Source organism: Marmota marmota, unplaced genomic scaffold (genome assembly GCF_001458135.2).
Source record: "Marmota marmota marmota unplaced genomic scaffold, marMar, whole genome shotgun sequence".
Taxonomy (NCBI): domain Eukaryota; kingdom Metazoa; phylum Chordata; class Mammalia; order Rodentia; family Sciuridae; genus Marmota; species Marmota marmota.
Window position 1 is genome coordinate 1,936,144 of NW_026000136.1, and position 14,652 is coordinate 1,950,795.

The 14,652-nt window shown below is 41.3% G+C and overlaps 1 protein-coding gene across 1 annotated transcript in view; it reads right to left on the reverse strand.

Moving 5' to 3' along the window:
• Lmtk2 (lemur tyrosine kinase 2) overlaps positions 1-14,652 on the reverse strand; it is a 65,138-nt gene that overhangs the window by 21,803 nt on the left and 28,683 nt on the right. Inside the window, exon 6 of the mRNA XM_015501907.2 lies at positions 11,194-11,327. Coding sequence (XP_015357393.2) covers positions 11,194-11,327 — 134 coding nt within the window. The remainder of the gene's footprint in view (positions 1-11,193; positions 11,328-14,652) is intronic.

A 14,652-nucleotide genomic window follows, 5' to 3' on the forward strand; every position in this document is an offset into this window, starting at 1 on the left:
TTGTTTGTATGTGGTGCTGAGGATCGAACCTGGGCCGCACGCATACCATGCGAGCGCGCTACCACTTGAGCCACATCCCCAGCCCTTCCCTAGTGTTTTAAATGAGACCAAAAGAGAATTCTAAAATAGCTGAATTCCCTGAAGAAAATTTTTTATACCTGTATTGAATCTAGTAAGTCTGCTCATTATAAAGATTAATAAAGTTACCACTTTAAGCACCCAGAAATAATCTACATTATTAAAAATATTTCATTCCCCCCCTCGTTATGCAAACATTTCGTATGAGGCCCTTTCCAAATCACTCTCTCATCTATTCTGAACTCTACCTCTCTACACGGGAATAAAGAACATACTTTCAAGACCTATTTAAAATAATACACTTAGGGCTGGGGTGGTGGCTCAGCGGTAGCGTGCTTGCCTAGCATGCGTGAGGCACTGGGTTCTCAGCACCACATACAAATAAATAAAAATAAAAGTCCATCAACAACTAAAAACTGTTAAAAAATAAAATAATACACTTATATAATTTATTTTTAGAATAAGCTAATTTTCAAAAACATACGTTGACAAGTAAAAATTACTTTTTCTAAAGGAACTTCCCTCACAGACATCAGGCTAAATTTTCTGGATTTTTGGCTTTAGACCTTAGAAAATATCTATACACACTCATACATGTATGACTGTATCTACAGATATATGTATATATACAGACAAAGACATACGTATGTATGGGCAGGGAGGGAGGGAAGAAGGAGCAGCATGCCATTTGAAGGCAGAAAACTGAAAATGCAGAAGTTAAGCTTTATCTGTGGGACCAACAATGGCAATGGGACAGCACTGTGGGCTGTGACAACAGAATGGAAGGCTAGTTGCCGAGCACTACTAACCAACACCTTTAAGGGTCCCTCCAACCTGATCCCACTAAACCTTCCCCAAATCTCCAAGACAAGGAGTAAAATCTGGACACCCGCACCCCAACAGAGGTGTGGGTGTCCCCTATAGATGGGGTCACTTCAGAGCTCAGAGCCATTCAGACACCTCCAGGGCCACAGGATGACTGTGCCCCCCACCCCATTCTCCTATCTCTCCTGACAGATGTTCAGTGTAGGTCTCAGGTAATAGCAAGCATGAAGGTCAGACAAGATGACCAATCAATCACACAGGCAGCGGCCTCTGGCTCTTACTCTAAAAGACACTATAAGATTTGAATGCAGCCCAGCTGACATTCCCAGGGCAGAGAGGAATGCTTTCCTTTACCTGAAACCCAGAGGCAATGGGAAGAAACAGGCCTGCTGCTCCCCACCTCCACCCCAGTGCTGCCTGCAGCTTGGCACAGCAGGAAGAGTCCCTCACGTGCTGCCGCAATCTTCCAGAACCATGTGATGCTGTGTAGCAGACTTGGTTTTCTCACAGGACAACTGGGGTGCTGGAAATGGCTAACTCACAAGGTTGTTAAGGGGCAAAATAAAAATGAACATGGCTATCTTGAAAATGCTTATGACTTGGTTCAAAACTGGTAACAATAAATACTCCCTAAAGTTCAGTAATGTGCAAAGCTACAGAACAGAAAAACAGCAGGTGCCACAGCAGGGGGACCCTGACGTCAATGGCTGCTCCTGTCAGGAAATACAAACACACAGCCAGTATATTCTCCCTCAAGTTGAAAAACAGGTCTAGTGACTACTGGAGTCCCAGCCCTGAACGGCTCTCAGAAGGCTCTGACTGGTAACTCCATTTGGCAGCACTTGCACTGGCTCAGCTGACAAGGACCGACCGCATGGGTCTTAAGGCCCTATAAAGGGAACAGGAAAGTCTTGAGCAGGAGGCAGGAAGCTTCAGGACAAAAGGTTTCCAGCCGTTTCATATGAAGTACTGCCACTGGTTTTTAACTCCTGCAACTACAGACCTGCCCTGGGTCTGCAGACCCATTTTGGGAGACAGTCTCCAATGCAAAAGGTAGCAGGAGCTGTTTCCAAAACAACATGCGTCACCTGTGCATACGTGACCCAGGGTAACTGGAATTCTTCATAAAGGGAGTAACAATAGGAAGCCTAATGTTTACTAAATATTCTTCTAGAACCTTAACATACATTACCTAATTTAATCTTAACAGCACTTTCAGGTAAATAGGATAAATAAATAAATTTGTAGGAAAAAATAATCTCATGAGGATTAAGCAAGAAGGCTTATGCTAGTGAGGCTGAAGACAGGTGTATCTCAGCTCCCCACACCATCCGCCCCAGAGCCCCAAACAAGGCTCAGGTCTGAAGAGCCTCCATGCACTGCTCTAAGATGGGACGCAGAGGTGCCAGCAGAAGACTAAATCAAGGGGATTCTGGGGGAGGCAAAAGAGACCTTCCTGGAGCTTTGGATCCTCGAGAGATTGACCAGGTCAATCCCCACTAGGTGAGCAAAGCTACATTTACCCAGTGCCTACTGCCTAATCAGGCAGCCGCTAGACTCTGGGTACCCAGAGTGGGAAATTCTGACCAGACCCCGAGGAAAATGCCTATGGCTGGAACGGGCACACCACTGCCAGCCAGGTTTTGAGGGCAGGTGACAAAATAAGATAAGGCCCCCAATGCAGGTTTTCTCCAGGGTTGGTAGGTGCACATTGGACATCCAGATCTATATAGGTCTCAACTGGCTCTGGCTTGTTGGCCCCTATACACAACTGCAAAACTGGACACAATACATAAGAAAGCAGTTTTCAGGTACTGGACAACAGCCCATCTAAGGGTTTAACGCCAGAGAAGGGTGGGCTCCATACTCCCTCACTTTGCTCAGGGACACCCAGCACACTCTGGCTCAGAGATGGAGCCTAGAAAGCGAAGCCTCCTGGTGGACACAGGAGTGGCTGGAGGCTGCTAAGAGGCTGAACTTGAGGGAGGGAACAGGAGAAGCTGCTCCACAACATCTAAGACCAAGACCAACCTAAGCTGCCAAGTGGCCACCTTCTAAGACAAGTCTATGCACTTTTCAGAGGGGTAGCTCTCGCACTGCAGTGTGTGCCAGAACCACCTGAGCTCCTAGATGGGTGCAGTGGCCACTCCTGCAATCCCAGAGACTCAGGAGGCTGAGGCAGGAGGATCCCAAATTATAGGCTAGCCTCAGCAACTCAGTGAGACCCTGTCTTAAAATGAAAAATAAAAAGGACTAGGGATATAGCTCGGTGGTAAAGCACCCCTGGGTTTAATCCCTAGTAATCATCTCCCCCCAAAAAAAGTATCACTTGGAGGCTCCTTAAAATAAAAGGCAGTAAGCTGGGGGGCAGGGGCAGAGACTGTGTCTGTCTAACAAGTAGGGTTCAGACTCTCACACCCAGGACCTGCACCATAACCAGACAGGTTCGCAAGTGAAGGGGTGAGATGCCAAACAAAATGCAATTCCATTTACCAAAACAACTATCAGACAACCTCCCCAAATCCAAGTCTAGACTAGAAGCTGCATCAGACCAGGATCAAAGAGAGCCGGCACATTTTATGTGTGCACATTTTAATCAGTGCTCAAACTACTGGTTAAAAAAGGCAGCTAGCTATTTACCACAGATCCCAGAATGTTGATTCTCCCAGGGTGCCCGGGCTCACCTAGGACAACAGAGCATTTGGGTATGACTCAAGATGAGTAGCTGGCCACCATCTGACAATGCTTGCCTTGGTGTTGCACATGCTGAGCCTGTGGTATGCTTCTCCTCCCAGAACACACCAACATAGCTCCCTCATCCACAGCTCTGCCTTCAGGATCCTCTTATGCACACACACACACACATTCCGCACTACTGGGTAGTGGAGATGCTAGGCTCTTTCTGCATCTTCCTGAAGTATAATCTTTTTTAAAACAATGCCTTTCTCCATCCCTTCCATGTACCTTGTATTAACAAATTGGCATATGCAAACCACTCCACCACTCAAATAGATATTTTTTGGTAATAGGGATGGAACCCAGGGCACTGTACCTGTGAGTTATATCCCAAGCTTTTTCGTTTTATTTTGAGTCAGGTCTTGCTAAGTTGCCCAGGCTGGCAACTTTGAGCCTCCTGTCTCAATTTCACTGGGGGTTATAGGCACGCATCACTTCACCTGACTCTTTATAAAAATCTTTCCCTATTTTTATACATAAGACGCATGCACACATACATAGATACACAAACGGGATTAAGGAGCATTTGCCTTACAGAAACACAATTTTATGCCTACTAATCTACATCTTCTTATAACATGAAAATTCCTAAGTTGACCAGTCTAGCAATTCTAAATCTTTCTTTATAATAGCTGTATAATAATCCACAATGCAGACATTTATTCTTGTTCCTCCGTGAACACTTAGTTTTCCTTTTGTTCTGTTTATAACCCCTTTAAATAATGCTGCAATAGTTATTTCTAACACATATTTTGAAGTTTTAGTGCTATCCCATTTTCTATGGGATAGTCTAGGCGTGGAATTAAAGGGAATATGTATTTTTAATTATATAGATATTGTCCCATGGCTTTTCAAAAAATGTAATAATATACATGTAACACAAAACAAAAACTCTTTTTTCATCTGCCTACCAGCAACAGATGCAGCTAGTCCTTTAGTTGCTCAGTCTTAGGTATAGTAGCCCTTGAGCTGCTATCTGCACTGCAGATCCATCTTCCCAACTCTATTGCCTGTTGGTTTTATTTATGGTTATCTGTTGTTGTACAAATTGTTTTAATTTTATAGTCAACTATATGCACCTTTTATTTCATAACTCTTAGGTTTCCCATCTTAATTCAGAAGATCTCACTCACACCTATGTGATACATATAATCTTTCAGAATTCTGTTGGGAACACAATTCTTTGAGTTGTATCTTCATATATGGGATAATGTGGTGGTCCATTTCCCCAATAACGGCTTGTGCCATCATTTAATAAATAGCCACCCTTTTTAACACTAACTTGAAATATCACTTTTGTTGATTATTCACTTTCTTCCTTTCTTTCTTCTTTTTTTTTCTTTCCTTTTTTTCTGGTACTAAGAATTGAACCTAGGGGTGCTATCACTCCAATTTTTCTGTTTTGAGACAGGGTCTTGGGGCCTCACTATGATGCTGAGGCTGGTTTTGAACTTGCAATCCTTCTGCCTCAGCCTCCCAAGCTGCTGGGATTACAGGTGTGCACCCACTCGGCCCAACCATACATTCATTCCCTTTCTATATGTATCATGCACTATTAGTGCATTTCTCTGCCCAAACCATGATTTTATTATAATGGCCTACTGTATATGCTGATATTTAGTAAAGTAGGCTCCCCCTTCTTCCCTCATGATCCTTTCTTTTTCATATTTATGGCTCCTTAAGACACCACTTATTCTTCTATGCGAAGCTAATGATAATTTCAGCCAAATACCCCCTGCCAAACATGAAAACCCTGTTAGGAGTCTAACTGGAATTTTTTGAATTAACTGACATCTTTTTGTTGTCTTCCCACCATAAATCATGACACAACTTTCCATCTGCCCATGTTTTATATGCTTCAATAAGAGTTCACAGTCTGCTTCATATAGTTCTGCATCTTTCTCTCTTTTTTTTTTTTTTAAAGTTCTGTGTCTTTCTCACATAATTTGTTCCCATAGCTTACATTTCTGGCATTATCATGCATAGAATAGTTTTTTCCACCCTTATTTCTGTGTATTTACACCTAGTACAGAGAAAAACAGCTGTTAACTGGAAATCATTCAATAAATCTTAACTACTATTTTTTTTTTCTTTTCTTTTTTTTTTTTTTGGTACCAGGGATTAAACTCAGGGACACTCGACTACTGAGCCATATCCCCAGCGCTATTTTGTATTTTATTTAGAGACAGGGTCTCACTGGGTTGTTTAGTGCTTTGCATTTGCTGAGGCTGGCTTTGAACTCATGATCCTCCTGCCTCAGTCTCCCCAGCTGCTGGGAGTATAGGTGTGAGCCACCACACCCAGCTTTAACTACTATTTTTAAACTGATGATTTTCTTGCTCATGTTTGTATTCACTAGTACCTTCAAAGAAAGATTGAAAATTAATGGAAACAGTGGGCATCTCTGTCTTTGTAATTTAATTGAAAAGGCTTTATTTTGCCATTTAGAATATTTGCTTTTGAGTTTTATAAACAGTTCTTATGCTACATAAATTATTTTTCATTTTTCCTATTAGAGATTAAAATATGGAATGGCTGCTGAACTAAATGATACTGATGTATTTCTTTTCTTTGATCTTGCCAATGTGATAAATTACACAGATATTCCATATGCCTAGAAGTTGTACCTGTTTTATTCACCTGTTGCTGGATACAACTTGTTAGTATGTATCTACATTCATTAACAAGAATTGCCTATAATTTTTTTTTTAACACTACCTTTTTTTTTTTTTGTACTGGGGATTGAACTCAGAGGCACTCAACCACTCAACCCGATCCTATTTTGTATTTTATTAAGAGACAGGATTTCACTGAGTTGCTTAACACCTCGCTATTGCTGAGGCTGGCTTTGAACTCATGATCCTCCTGCCTCAGTTTCCTGAGCGGCTGGGATTAGGGCATGTGCCATTGTGCCCAGTTGTACCACCCTTTGTTAAAATCATGATGGATTTATCAAATGTGTGGTAGAAATTTCCATCTTCTTTGTGGCTGAATACAACAGTCTTCTCTTCGCTCAAGGTTAGCTGGAAGTCAACCATGCACCCTCTGGAACAGGCACCTTTTTAAAGAAAGCTCTTTAATCACCTTTTCAGTGCAGCCGTGTCTTCCATTTCCCCCTGGGTTTAAACTAATTTAAACTGGTTCCTTTCCTCATTTCTATATGAAATACATGATGAGAGAGAAAACAGTCTCTGGCCTCCAACACATTTTTTTTATGTAGGAAGTAAAATTAAAAGCATCCATGGACAGCTACCACCTACAAATTTCTATTTGGCTTTTGGGTCAGTACTGTCTTCTCTCACCGAACCACTCCAAACTGCACTGCAAGTGATCACGTATGCACATGCAGACAGACACACTCATTAGAGACGCACCCTCCCATCCCTTACAGACTGAGTCCAGAGGCCTTGTCTTGGTGGTGTCTGTGCTCTGGTTTCCAGCTGCCCCTCGGTTCTCTTCCCCCGCTGCTGCTGTGTACCTTCTATGCCAGTTAAACTAGACTACTGAGAGCTCCCTCAACTCCCTTTCCTTCAGTTCCTCCCCTAACACATGTCCTCTCACTACTGCATTCTCCAGCAGCTTCCTAATCTCCCCATCCTCTAATTTACGCTCATTTAGGATCACTAAAATGCCACCTCCTTCTGAAAACCTACCTGGATTACCCCAGACCATATTCATTTCGTTGGCATAAATGAGCACACATGGTGTTTGTGCCTGGGTTCAAACTGCTCCTTGCAGTAGTGGCTGACACAGAGAAACAGTTAACCACTCTGAGCCTCAGTATTCTGCTCTGTAAAAGGGGTTAATAGCTGCACCATCCTCATGGCTCACAGGGTTATTTCTGAGAATAATCAAATAAGTATTCACAGACTGTTTTATGTAGTAATCATCCTGCCAAACATGGCTATGTTTTAACTCTCCTGCTGGAGCATTAGCTGAGAATGTAGCTTTGATTTTAAATACATTTCCCTATCTCTCACCTTCTCTATACTTGAACTTTGTAGACTATGTAAGTGCAATCAGTGAATACTTATCCTAGGAAGTTTATGTGTCTTTAACTTACTAATCCAAAAAAGCAAGAAAATTAAAACTCCAAAAGGAAACTAGGCCCACCCCTAATTGTCTTCATTATCATCATGGCCATCATCTCCTCTCCCACTTCTTTCCCGAGTGTGTCATCAGGCTGGACATAACACCAAGCGCTCCATGACTTCATTACTCTACATCAATCTGGAGAATTTGGCATTGGCATTATCAGTCCACTAGTGAAGACAGAGGCCTGGCCTGCCTGCCCCTTGCCCATCCCCCCTCACAGAGCATCACAGGTGTCCATGACACTAGAACTGCACAGCCTGAAGGGGAGTCCTTGTTTCCATCAGGAAAGCAAAGTGTTGTTGGAGTTCTAGTTCTTCTTCTCATTTAACACCAGTGTATGCCAGGCACTGTCTGTAGCTTTAATCTGAACTTAAATGAATTAAAAGCAAACAAACACATATTGCCATGTATGTATTTTTTCCTTCAAGACCCATCTTGACAATAGTAAATATTAAAAGGAATTTTTAAGAGTATAAAGATTTGACACACAAATTAAGGAAAACCCCTAATAACTGGATTAAAAAGCAGCCAGACCAGGGATGGGGTTGCGGCTCAGAGGTAGAGCACTTGCCTAGCACATGTTGAGACACTAGGTTTGCTCTCAGCACCACACACACACACAAAATAAATAAATAAATAAATAATAAATAAATAAATAAAATAAAAACATTGTCTCCATCTACAACTAAAAAAAATTTCTTAAACAAAATAAAAAAATAGCCAGACCAGAGGTAGAGCTCCCTGATTGGTGACAAAGTAAGCATTACCAATAAGGACACACAGGGTACAATCAATTAAAATAAACAAACGAACAACAACAACAAAAAAAAACACATAAAAAGACACTTAACTAAGGGTCTTTTTTCCCCAGTACTAGGAACTTAACCCGGGGTGCTCTACCACTAAGCTACATTCCCAGCCCTTTTATTTTGAGATAGAGTCTTGCCAAGTTGCTGAGGATGGACTCAAACTTGGGATCCTTCTGCCTCAGCCTCCTGAGTCACTGGGATTACTGGTGTGTGCCAACTCATTGGGCTACCAAGGGCTTATTTATTGTGCCCCTATAATGCTTGATTACCTTACACTCTGGTGGATGGAAAACTTAGTGACCTCAGTGTTCTTAGCAAAAAGTACCTTGAACTTTAGAACAAGACATAGTCTGAAGAAGCTCTTCGGTGTACTGACATCACCCATGACCTACCTCCTCAAGGCCTCCGGCTACCAGAGCCAGCACAAGGGCAATGTCCCCTGATGGAGACTTCCCACTAAGCCCACTGCAGTGACCTGATGGCATCTTACTACTCAGGAAGAGGACACAGGCAGAAGACGGTGGTCTTGGATTCTAGGCTACCATTGGGGTGGGCCACTCAGAAACACAGGCTGCCTGGAACCCAGCCATAAGGCTCTTCTCAAACATTACAGAAAAACAAAACTTAACCAGTTCCCAATGAGTGACAACCCTGGATTGGACAGGTGGGCTGCTCTACTTCAACCCAATCAACACAGCAACTCAACCAATAAATATTCTAAATCCCAACTTTAAATACGCCATACAATAGGCTACTCACACAAAAAAAGAACTTAAAACATAAAATCCTGACCCACACAAACTTTTACATAAAATAAGGGCTACTTTTAAAACATCTGCAATGATGTTTGAAAAATCTGTCAATGCTTTCAAGGATTTTCTTTTTTCTTTACCTTGAGCTTTTGTTTGTATTTGAATAAAGCCCAAATCATGTGATTTAATTTATCATCTTTGTTTTTAAAGTCCACAAATTCTAAATTAGGTAAAACTTTAACTCAAGGAAACTCACAAGAAAATACGATTTACACTGACACCTTGGCTAATTTTTAAAATATACTAGTGAAAGGTACTTGGGCTTTATAAACACAATTTCTAGCTGTCTTTGGTAACTTTAAGCTGCTGATTCTGATTTTTTTTTAAATATTTATTTTTTAGTTTTAGGTGTACACACTATCTTTATTTTTTTACTTTTATGTGGTGTTGAGGATCGAACCCAGTGCCCCGCGCATGCCAGGTGAGTGTGCTACCACTTGAGCCACATCCCCAGCCCCGATTCTGATTTTTAAATGTTATCTTCTCCAAAATTTAAAAAATCCCTAAGGCAAGTGTTAGGCAATAATCATCTGTATTTGACAAAAGATTAACAATAAAAATCATGCTAGATATTAACATGTTATAAAAGATTCAAAGACTAAATACAGGATTTCTCCATTATCACATGAACAGGTATTTACATTTTAAGTTCTATGTAAGGAATTCTACCTTGGGCCTGAAGAAACCCATAATCTTTTAGGTCTTTTAAGAACACTTTATCAGAACGACTTGTTCATTACTGCAAGTCAAATAACATGCAGATGTGTAGGAAAAAGATTAGCTTCCGTTTTTTCCCCACTATGAAGCGGGGAACTTTTCTAAGCCTGTCCATACACTCCTAACAAATGCAACCAGGTCTTACTTTAAAAAGTTATAGTCATACTATGAATGTATTAATCTGTAATCTGTTTTTTTTTTTTTTTAATACTTCACAGACACCTCCCTCAAGTCAAGACACAGGTATTCCCTTTCAGGTCTTTGGGTTATTAAGAGCTACATGATTTAGTCAGCCAACTAATGAGATCATCCTGGTTTCCCCAGATATCTAAGAAATTAAATTGTCTTTTAAACATAAATCTGAGGTCAAAAGCCTGGAAGATAATAAGTAGAAATCTCTTTTGGGGTTCACCGAACAGAGTCCATGTGATATAGAACTCAAAACCCTTGGCTGTTTTCATTATGAAAACCACCAACAATGACCTGAACAAAATACAAAGTGCAGAGGTTATTTCATGCAGTCCTTGAAAGATTTCAACAGAAATACTACCTGGATCATTGCACTGCCCAAACCGCTTGTGACCACCTCTACCCTGGACACGAGGACAGGCCCCCAGATCCAAGCCCTTGACACCCTTGCTTCTGAGCTGGCACCTGTAAGCCAACTGTTTAGCTGGCCAGAAGCCAATGCTGTGACCTTCTATGAAAAGATGCTGCTGGCCTTGCGCTGGGGTGTGAACCAGGACACAGTGTCTAGTAGTACAATCAGATGCCTAGAGGTGACATGAAAAAAACACAGCAAGCAGGATGTCACCAGGGAGACTGGGCCTGTTTACTCCCTACTCTGCGGCATGTACGCTTTTTAAACTCTTTGAAATTCTGGAAATAATTTCTAGATCTTAAGCTGTATTAAGACGTTTTATTCACTAGTATTGGTTTAAATGAAACCCAACTCAACCTTTACCTGGACACTGGGAAGAACTACTTCTATTTGTTTAAGCCAAGGATTCACTCCACAACCTGTGCTCCTAAAGGTTCCTTAGTGCCTTTTCACAAACTGCATAGCCTCTATGGACACAACAGTAGAGATGCATGAGGCACCTGTGCCCAGCCACACCCACCTGTGCAGGAAATGCAGCTTGTGCATGGCCGCCAGCCCCGCAGCGATCTCGCAGGCCATCCTCTGCAGCAGCATGGTCTGTGAGTCCCCCCGCACGTGCTCTTGCTCATTGCGAAGGTAAGCTTTTAGATCGCCCTGCAAAAAAACAGTGCATGTAAGTGTCAAAGTGGATCATCAAACAAACTAGCCTCCGGACATATGCCTTAGCGGCCACTCATTATCCAGATCACTTACCAAGAGCTACTTTGGTTTGCACTTAATAAAGAATCTGCAACTAAAGAAATTTTGAATTAAAAAAGTACTTATATCCCAGCATTTTTAAAAGTATAGGACATTGTTATGCTCTTAAGGCCAGTCTAAGATTTTTTTATATATAAACATATAAAACAAGACAGTATGTAAAATATAAATTTGTAATTATGCAAAATGTAAACTAAGTGCAGTGCAGAAGTCTAGAAATTTTCAGAGAACCAAGAGGTGATGTGGAGGATGAAAGAAAGGGCGTCATTTGAACTGCCTGACTAGGAGATAGGTGGTCAGTGAGCCCTTCATTATGAAGGCTCCGTGGCCACCTCCAAAGCACCAGTGAGCAATAGAGGAGAGAAGGAGATGAAGATGGGGAGAGAAGGGGAAGCCTGCTCAGCGAGGAGACACTATGCAGGTCTCCCCCAGCTTCCTTCCCTAGGGCCCTGTGCTGCCCAGAGAACACTGTGAGGAAGGGCATTCCAGTCACTCCTAATACTCACCAAGCTAATAAGCCTATTCAGAGGACAGCAGCCTGGGCAGGAAACGGAACAAACCCAGTCAGACATCTGACACACATGAGATACTGGAGTTTCTGGCTATTCTGTGTGACTGCCCTAGGTCCCCCATCTTTTTTTTTTTTTTAATATTTATTTATTTATCGTTAGTTTTAGGTGGATACATTAGTTTGTTTTTTTATGTGGCACCAAGGATTGAACCCAGTGTCTCATGCATGCTAGGTGAGCACTCTACCACTGAGCCACCACCCCAGCCCCAAAGGTCCCCCATCTTCACGACTGCACGTTGGGGGATGGGTAAGTCTATCTTTTTGGGGAGCACACTTTTTTGGGGATACTGCTCCCCAAAAGATAGATAGGATTTTAAAAAATTTTGGGTAGTTCTAGATGGACAGAGTACCTTTATTTTATTTGTTTATTAAAAAAATATGTGGTGCTGAGGATCGAACCCAGTGCCTCACGCATGCTAGGCATGCACTCTGCCACTGAGCTACAGCCCCAGCCCATTGAGACAGGATCTTGCTAAGTTTCCAAGGCTGGCCTTGAACTCGCAGTCCTCTTGCCTTAGCCTCCTGAGTAGCTGGAATTATAGGTGTGTGCCACCATGCTGGCTTGGGAAGTATATAACATAATTAAATACTTACTGATGTGATTTAATTCTAAATTCCAAATTAAAACTTTTTATGATTAGTTAGTAAAATCTGGAAAGCAAGCCAGTAGCCTTTGTTTTTTTTTTTTTTTTTTTAATTGGAATCAAGAAAAGATTCCTGAGGATGGATGTTTTCCTTGACCAATTAAAGTGTACATTTCTTACAACTTATAAACTCCTCCCAGGGTAAAACTTAAAAACACAATATTCCTTTATCAACATTTGTCCATATTTAATACTAAATACATTCTAATGTAACTTCTTGGTCCATGCCAAGACTCTGCCTTTGTTTCCACTCTTAGTTTCAGTGATATTTGCACAAATGATAATATTGATATTGACATTCACTACCACTTGGGCCTTTAAGCACTGTGCCAAGCACCCGGTAGGGTTTTTGCGCTGGTTACCCCGCGGCACACTCTCCTTACAACTGCACACATTTTCCAGTATGGAACTGAGGCTTAAGAAATTTGCTCAAGGCTGCAGTGCTAATAAATGGCTAGACTGTGCTTCTACTTTTCCGTTTACCAACTAGTCAAGAGAATTCTACATAGCAAGTGAATTAAATTAGTATGCAGATTAAATCAATTTGTTTTACAGAAATGAACATGAAATAAGTTAAAGTCCCACATATCCATTTGTGGGCTCAGGGCACCCTCCACCGGCACCACCTGCACAGCAGCCAGCAGCGCTCTCCCCCTCAGATTTCTCTCCAAACAAGTCATTTTCTCCTTTTGTTCCCAACTGCACTACTCCAGAGAAGAAATAGACATTCTTTTATTTTTCCTTTAAAAAAATCTATGTCTAGGCTCTGTTCAGCAGTGGGAGGCAGGGGAATAGTGGAAGATCCAGATAACAAATTAACTCAGAAAAATCCCAGCAAACAACTCCAGACCTGCAGTCTAATGGGATTCTTCTTCTTTTTTTTTCTTTTTTCCTGGTACCAGGTATGGAACCCAGGCTGCTCAACAACTGAGCCACATCCCCAGCCCTTTTTATTTTATATTTTGAGAAAGAGTCTCATTAAGTTGCTTAGGGCCTTGCCAAGTTGCTGAGACTGGCTTTGAACTTTAGATCCTTCTGCCTCAGCCTCCCAAGCAGCTGGGATTACTGGTGTGCACCATTGTGTCTGGCTGTAATGGGATTCTTATAAGGTAGCCCATCTAGAAAGTAAACATGAAACACATCATGAGTCTACCAATATTACCAACAAGAAATGGCAACTTAAATTCTTTTGCCTAACCCTTTTGAGGCAGCAACAGCCATTAAAGGAAAAAACGACTCTCACATGAAAGTATGATTATGCTGTACTATGTCTGGCCAATTCCCAAAACAAAGAGTAGCTGCTGGCAAATAGTGTCACAAGTCCCTCTGGCTATGAAGCTATTTTTCAAGGTTATCTAAAGTAGATTCATTGCCACTCATTGTTCTTTAACTGTCTTCTCTCCAAATATCATATCCTACTTTCCAAATGTAGATGACTGAACATGATAAAAAGATTTTACTTAAAAATAGAGAAGGTTACCACAGTCTAGGCCAAAATATCTTTGACCAGGGAATAAGGAATTAACATCAAAAATCAGGGGCTCCTCAACCCAGCCAGATTACTGCTCCTCATGGGTGAGACTTACGATGGATTATATGGGATCAGGGTTTGTTTCATGTTCTAGAGGGGTCGCCTCAGAGCTCTCCTGGCACCATAGTTTAAAAGAAAAAAAAAAAAAAACAGCATAAAAGTTTTAATCATTATATAGATTTTATATTAATCCACTCTATCAGAACCAGACATCTATATATTTAGGTATCTGGTTTGTTTTATCTGTATTGTAATGGTACTTGATAAGAAGACATGGATTATTACTTTTGTCTATTATTTATTTATCTATTTATTTTAGTTGCTGATAGAACTTTATTTTTGTTTATTTTTATGTGGTGCTAGAACCGAAACCAGTGCCTCACCCGTGCTAGGCAAGCACTCTACCACTGAACCACCACCCCAGCCCCCTTGTCTATTATTATTGTTATTATATTTTAATATTTATTTTTTAGT